At 32.1% G+C, this 8,083-nt stretch overlaps 1 protein-coding gene across 1 annotated transcript; it reads right to left on the reverse strand.

Annotated features, from left to right (window-relative positions):
- Nucleotides 1–303: 303 nt before the first annotated feature.
- On the reverse strand, nucleotides 304–7,689 carry LOC106870219 (uncharacterized). Its single transcript, XM_014916227.1, has 2 exons — nucleotides 7,053–7,689; nucleotides 304–4,247 (listed from the first exon to the last, which is right to left on the reverse strand). The coding sequence occupies exon 2, from the start codon at nucleotides 4,060–4,062 to the stop codon at nucleotides 1,240–1,242; it is 2,823 nt and encodes a 940-aa protein (XP_014771713.1). The 5' UTR covers nucleotides 4,063–4,247; nucleotides 7,053–7,689; the 3' UTR covers nucleotides 304–1,239.
- Nucleotides 7,690–8,083: the final 394 nt, after the last annotated feature.

Genomic DNA, 8,083 nt, shown 5'->3' on the forward strand with positions numbered 1-8,083 from the left:
TTATTCCAGTCCAGTCAAAAACTTCTTGAACTTGCAGATGGTGATTTAATGTCAGGTAATGTCATTTGGTCACTAAATAATATAATAGCTTCTCTAATCACAGAGCTTCATTTAAATAAACTATTATACAAATCTGCCTGGAGATTTGATATGAGAAAAGCAGCAATTGAAGCTATTGTGAATGTGTAGTTGGCCATTTGAGGGAAACAAATTCAACAACTAAATAATAAAAATATTAATGAACAATGAACATTGTAAAACATCTTGTTTGCAATGTCAATGTTGATAATAAAAACAATAACATTGATTTCAGATGTTTTTACTCACTACCAATAGTGGATGAGCTCTACAAACTTGAACTAAAAATCAAGTTTCAGGAGTATAGCTTCTATAAACGCGCAAAATAAAAACTTGCAAATTTTAATAGATTTATAAAAAATTTAAAACCATTCCAATTCATAATGGATAAAATCTGAATTGAAGAGTCAATTCCGGACACAAAGTTTAGACTGGGCAGTGAAAAATCTAAAGATGTCACAGAGTTTTCTCAAACATTGTTAAATATTACAATATAATTTTAATAAATAAGTTGATATTTTCATAATGTTAGTAACTGTAAATAATGAACCAACTTAATTTACTTTCTTTTCATTGTCTCAAAAGTTCAAATTGTTCAATTCAGTAGCAAATAAGGAGAAAAAATAATAAATTCACCATCTTGAGCTACTGGATTACTTGAAACACTAACAATGCCTGTGAGCTTTGTTTTACTTGTTTCTGTGTTTGTATGATAATTTATATATATATATATATATACAAAGGAAATATAAAATTTTTAAATAGAGGCCACAATTCAATAAAGGGAAAATCTAGATTTAATGAACAAGTCAAACATCTTCATTAGCAAACTGGACTGTATGACTAGGAAGTAGAACGGTGCTAGCAGAGTACCAACCGATCCTAATTTAAATTAGGCACTTGAAATTGTTTTAATAGTCAAACACATGCACTACACATTGTATGTCTATGAGTGCATGAATGTATGCATGCATGTAGGAATGCAAGCATGAATCTAAATATGAGAAAGTATTATGATATCAAATCACTTATGTATACATATGCATGACTGTAGTATGTGTGTATTTGTATAAAACTGTGCTTGAATGTAAAGGGTTACAGTGCTAAAACTATAAAATCTATCTTTAAAATACTGAATCTTTACAACTGTTATATGTTGTTTTAATTTGTAATACTCTGAAAATTTTCTGTTTGTCTTTCATTAGACTTGAGATACTGCCGTGCAATTTCTAAATCTCTTTGCTGTTCTTTTAAGATTTCTTTCAGCCGTTTAATACGATCAGAAGAGTCACAAGAGGAACCTATTGATGGCAAGTTATTTTTTGGGGGAATATCAAGTTCAGTTAATGGTTTTGAAGTATCTGAAAATGTTAATCTTGGTGTTGTTTCTACTGCCTGGTGATAGTGAGGTTTGTCATGATACAACAATGTATTTATTATTCCTTTACTTTCTTGTTGTTCATTACCAACTTTTATATCAGGTTTTCCAATAAATGTCTCGCTTTTTAATTTCTTCTTTTTATCTATTGGATACATTATTTTATCAGTTCTAAAACCATTGTTGAATTGCTTTGGATCTTCTGACTTAAGATTTTTGTTTAATTTACTAGAAGCAAATTCTTTCTTTTTTGAGTATTTTGTGGTAATCTTTTCTCGTATTCCTTTCAGAACAGTCATCCTTGGAGATGATATGTCTGTCTTCACTTTTTTCTTCAAATAATTTATCTTTCCATGATTCACAGGTTTCTTTGAGGGGCAGCTAACACATCCTACACATTTGCATTCAGAACCAACACCATTAGCAATAGCTTTCATCTTAGACTTCCGGCAGTATTTTTTCCTTGTATGAGAACATTTAGCAATTTCAGGAATAATTTTCCAATAGAAATCTATTTCACCACTTCTTGGAACAATTCCAGTTGTAGACCCTAACTCACTGAGAAAATTATGACGACATTCTTTTGAACATTTTTCTGAAGTTTTGACTGTAGCTAAGCTATCATTGGTATTCATTAAGGAGAAGTCACTAGGAAGATTTAATTTGGGAACAACAAGATAACAACTAAAGCAGCGTGCCAATTCCCTAGAGACATAGCAGTGGCTGCTGATTTTACCCCCACCCCCATCTGACAAGTCGCAACACTTTTTGGATTTATCTGTATTGACTGTTGAACTGCGACAAAGTCCAAGATATTTAAAAAAGCTGTTAAGTTTCCGCTCCTCATCAGTAATAGGCTTTAAACTTTCAAAGTCATTTGCATGGCAACTTACAGTGATATCTTCCCTACTGATAGGTAAATTATTACTAAACACTGACTTGGATTCCCTAAGTGGTTTACTTGCTTTGATTTTTTTAGGTTTGTTGTCCCGCTGATTTTTATTTACAAATTTGGAAGTCTTTTGAGGAGGTCGTCCTCGTGGTCTTTGCAAACTTGGTTTCCGTTTTGTTTTCACATTTTCCTTGGACTCTATTGAAATTTTACCTGAAATATTAAGACCTAGCTTTGATGATTTAAAACCTAATGTTGAAGGAACTAAATTGAGATCACATTTGTTTCCTGAATTGTCAGCAAGAGAATATATTGAGTCTATCTTCAGGGCAAGTGGAGGGTCAGAACAATTGCCTGTAGTGTTTAGTAAAACTGGGTTTGTCAAAACAGAAGTGTTACCAAACGCTCCCTGAGTAAAATGAGATGAATTATGAGTGATGGGGTGGTTATGAGGGACAGGATTTATTTGGTGTGCTTGAGAAATTGGATTACTGTTTTGCCCTCGAGTACTTGGATTTATGTATTGCCCATAAGGAGAACCGAGAGCAAAATTTGAGTCAACTGGTTGAGATCTTTGTAATGATAGAGTTTGGTTTTGAAATTGGCTATAATTTATAGCGGGAGAAGTAAAACAATTATGGGAAACAGGACTATAAAACATTTGGAGTTGATTTGTTTGACTAAGAGTAGGATGAGGATTTGGCAGTGAATGAAGAGCCATGTTAGGATGATAAAACTGTTGAACAGGAACATATTTAGACTTTCTCACTTGATTAGAGCACGTGTTTTTTGATTTAATGTTTGTAAAACGTTGTGGAACAACTTGAAGTGTTAGGTTTAATGGTTGTGACATTGCAGCTGTGTGATCAGAGAGTTCTGGTTTTGAATTATATGAAGAAAAGATCAATGGAGATGGCATTGAGGGAGAAGTGGTCAAGATATTATTGGAATTAGAATGAAACATAGAAGAATGTGGTAAAGACATTTTTGTATTTGATGAAATTTTATCATCTTTGAACTGTTTGAAGTTTTGACTTGCAAGAGCTGGTTCCCGATGTAGATCAGAATTGACATTCTTTTTTGAATTTGTTATAAGGGAAGCATTGTTTGGAACAATAGTTGCCACCGGTATCAGTTTTGTACAGTCATTTCCAAAGAATGTTTGTGATGCTGGTTTCATAAAGCTATTTGATTTTTCCCCAGCAGTAATCACATAAGTGTCTGATTTTGGTTGTGAGACAGAAGATTTAACAAAAATTAACTGTTGAGCAGATTGTTGATGTAAGTTGTTTTTTCCAGCAGCCTGGCTACTTGAGCACACAGGAGAAGAATTAGAAGTTGATGAAACAGGTTTCAAGGTTTGATGAGACATTAATGAAGTAGCTGTTGGATTAACAAATGCTACAAGTGGAGTAGTAATACAAGGAAGATGCCCAGTGGTAGGCTGCAAAGAAGACCCAGCTATTGGTACACACTCAACATCTGATGTTTTTTTCATGCTCGGAAATGAAGACTCACGAGGAAATAGTTCTGTAAAGCTTTTTGCTTCAGAACCAAACAGTTTTGAATCAGAACTGAGTATCATGTCCCCTTTGTTTTGAACAGAAGGATTCATCCTGATAGTATCTCCATTGTAACAGACTGTGTTCAGCTGACTGAAAGATTTTAGTTTCATCACATCAATAGGTCTTGAAATCAAAGTTAGAGAATCCATTATAGCAGATGGTGTTTTTGATTTTTCTTCAAGTATTGACAATAAGTGCACAGAGCTGTTGATTTCTTTATTGTAAAGCTGCTGGTTTAAGCTGTTAAATCATTTTTGTGATTTGGAGATGGGTAGATGTTTCCAAGGCTAGTTGTATTTGGCATGCTTAATAACTAGATGGCTCATGGTAAAATCTACAAAAGAAAAAAATATATAAATATTACTTAAATTCTTGAATAGACATACATTCTGAGGAGTGTTTAAATTCATATATAAGCTATCTAGTGTAAAAATAACAACAGAAATGAATGCAAACACTTTTCTCCCCCCTTTTACAAAAATATCATTTTGCACTCGATACCAACTCGTCTGATATTGTCCTTGGTTCTCTAATGCTTATTTTTTGTTTAACAATGATCTAAATTAAAGCCATCCATAAAAATTTCATGTTAATTTAAATTCCAAACGCTAAATAATATTAGCTATTTCACAAAATCCTTCATTATTTTCAAATTTAATTGAAACATAGACCTCACATATAAAAAAAAATGGTAGCAGAAGGATTAAATGGTTTGTTAGAACGGGAAAAAGAGAAATAAATGAAAGTTTTAAACATTCTTCTGCAAATTTAAGATGTATAGAAATCTCGCTTTAAGAGACGCTTTCAAAGTTTTAAACTTTCTTTCATTCTAAAAGAAACATCTGAATGTGTTAAACAAAATGTTTTTTTAAAAAGTGATTTTGTTGCAACCCAGCATGTTTATAATCACTAAATTTGTTTCGATAATTCAAGTTCATAGCTAAAATATACAACTGTTAAAAAAAAAAACTTCAAATAGTTATGAATAAATCATTAGAATACTTTCATAAACGGATTGGCGCGAATTAAACTTCTAAAGACAAAACTTTTAACAATCTCTGGTGTGATAAAATTTTCATACCACCCGACTATAAAACTGTAAGCGATGGTAGTTTCTGAACTACTAACGTTACAGAGTTGACCCACCATTTCACGAGACAAATACAACATCGATTAACAGGCAGTGTTGAACTTTAACATCCCGTTCTTTTATTGGAGTGTATTTCAACAAATATCAATCAGAACCTAGCTTTTCCAAGTTAAGTACAACTTTTTGTTAAATAAACACAATGCATGGTGTATGAGGTATAAAAATAATGAAAGTAGGAAAACTTCTAACGTTATAATAAAATATCAACATTATAGTAAAAAAAAAATATATTAAAATTTCGACTGTAAACAATACTGAGACAGAATTCAGTACAATAATTTATCGCCTATATTAAAAAAAAAGTTTCTTGAAGACTGACTTCTTGAATAAAGTAAAAGGTAACTTGCATACAATTCAGGGTTTTAATACAAGAAATATCCTCATTCAGTTAATCTCCGAATCAACGTGAAAGAAAAAAATTCAATGTAAAAAAAAAAAAAATTACGCCTATGTTATATCATCAAGATATACCCAAATACACATAATCGCTGTTACGATTAATACACTTCCTTTAGAATCAACGTGTATGTAATTTAGTACTGAACTGAGAAAAAAAAATTAACAACGAAACATTTTTTTCCTATTCTACTTTACGAAGAATATTCAGAATGAAGTTACACTCAAAAGTATTTTTATATCGAAATAGAAAATTAGCAAAATATCGTATTCCAATGGCTTTGCTGCTATGTAGTAACTAAAACAGTTACAGCTGTGTCATTAGCAAATGAGAGAAAGAACGAGGGAGGAAGTGGATAGAGGTGTAGGGTGAAGTAATTTCCAATATTACACCCGTTGAAAAGTAGATTTTCGCAGGAAATAAATCCTGTAAATTGTAGAATGAGAAAACATTCCGTTCGATTCAGGTGTATTACAAAAAATGTTCTGATGTGACTATGAACAATATTTTAAATAAATTCTTTAGACCGTGAAAAAAAAAAGAAGAAACTGTTGGTAACGATTCGAGTTAATTTCCATCATAAAAATCTGTTTTATATAATAAGCTCTATAATAAAGAAGCAGTAATGTGAAGAATCTAGACCAAGATGAAAACGGAAGATGATAAAGAAAACATTTGAAATGTAGCAAGTGGGGGAGGGGGTAATCAAAACATACATGAACAGCGGGTCCAAAACGTAAATCGAAGTTATGTTTTGATGATAGTTAAAAAAAAAAAAAAAAAAAATTGAAAAAATCCTTCAGTGATTCATCAACAGCACAACATATATATAAAAAAAGGAAGGATATTTTGAACTGCAAAAGATATTTTAAGAATGTACATGTTAATTCCTTCGAAGAATTATAAACATTTAAATGTGGGATTTTTGATTTAAGTAACAAAATGGTAAAACTATTCGTTGCTTCGATTCTTTTATATTCAAACTATAACAATAAAGCAAATTAAAAATAAAATATTAATGTTATCAAATTACAATTCTTTTTTTTGCAAAATGAGTTTCGATATTTTATTCCATGACAAACAACCAAAAATTGCTAACAACAAACAATTCCACGAACCAATAATTATATAATTATTTCTAAAGTATTCGCAACAGGGAAATATTTTGTATGTATATATATATATATATATATATATATATATAGAATGTCGAGAAAAATATAAAAGAAAAAATAAAGAAAAAGCGAGAAACCCACTAATAATATGATTCTAATGTACAGATAGATCGATTATTGAGGGAAGAAAATATCTGACTGCAACTCGCACGAACTTAACAGTTGCAATGCTGAAATGTACAAGTAACACCTATTTCTGATCAGCAATCAATTTATGCAAGAATTACGGAAATGCAGCAAGCAAGCAGCATGTTAATGAAAGTAGAAATTGATAAACAAGCACAAGTATATATCAGTATATAATGTCATATGGAGAACTTTCATTAATCCACACACAAAACTTTACTTCTGCGAAAAGAAAAAAAAAATCTTTTAAGAAATAAATATTTGTAATTAAATATATTTATTTATACTTACAGGCACTTATCTTCGGAATAATTTAGGCCTAAAAACATACATGTATATAAGTCAGTGTCTTTCTTAAATGAAGGTATAAAATATACGTTTGTATGTATGTATATAATCCGACTGTAGATAAACTGTTACGGTGTCCTTATAGTTCCGTATAGAAAGCCGTGCGAGATGTTTAATGCCGATCGCTGTTGAGTTACAGTCAGTGAGAGGCTACGGAAACACACACACACTTTCAACAAAGCACAATCGCAAAATGGCTGACTACAAACCGATGAAAGCGAGGCGACTATACGATCTAATGCGATCACTATGAATAGATGAAGAGTGAGTGACGCAGCGCGTATTTCAATAGCATCACGTGGTATTCATTGCCTACAATAGGCGAAGCGACCTAGTTATGATCAGCTCTGCAGATGGGGCAGTTAAGTTAATACGTTCGATATCTGCTTTCATCCCGTGAAACCTCAGCAATGTTTCGGGACAGCAAGCTGAATGAAGTCTGACGAATGGGTGTAATTGATGACTATTACCTGCCGTATCTTCGGTGCCAATTGCTGATACTGCTACAACTATCCCTTCAGTCGTTGATGCCTGTGATTCATTGCAAAAGGCGATGACTTAATTCAGTCGTGCCTGCTTGGTCTATAAGAGATTGGTGGTGGTGGTGGTGGTGGTGGTGGTGGCAGTTGTAGTGGTGGTGGAAGTGGTGGTGGTGGTTAATCAGAACGTAAAGAATTAAAGCCTGAGATAAAAAGGATAAGTTGTCTGCATATAAGGCGGCATTGCAAGTTGAAGTAGTGTTCACAGAAAAACATAACAATGGAATCTTTTGAAGGAATAATTTGTATTTTTTGCAGTTTAGTTTTGAGTAGCTTAATTCGTTATTATTTGTGCAAAACGACATTTTAACGTGGCAAGAAAAAAGGAAAATAAACGAATATTTAATATAGTTTCAAGATTAATCTTTACACCTCACTTTTCATAAATGCATGTATGTCTGACTTTTTGGAGAGGGGAATTCTGGACCTTAAATT

This window comes from Octopus bimaculoides, chromosome 4, assembly GCF_001194135.2.
Source record: "Octopus bimaculoides isolate UCB-OBI-ISO-001 chromosome 4, ASM119413v2, whole genome shotgun sequence".
NCBI classification, from domain to species: domain Eukaryota; kingdom Metazoa; phylum Mollusca; class Cephalopoda; order Octopoda; family Octopodidae; genus Octopus; species Octopus bimaculoides.

Excerpts from the sequence above, each read along its gene's own strand:
- LOC106870219 (XM_014916227.1), bottom strand. The coding sequence starts at position 4,062 with ATGGATTCTCTAACTTTGATTTCAAGACCTATTGATGTGATGAAACTA.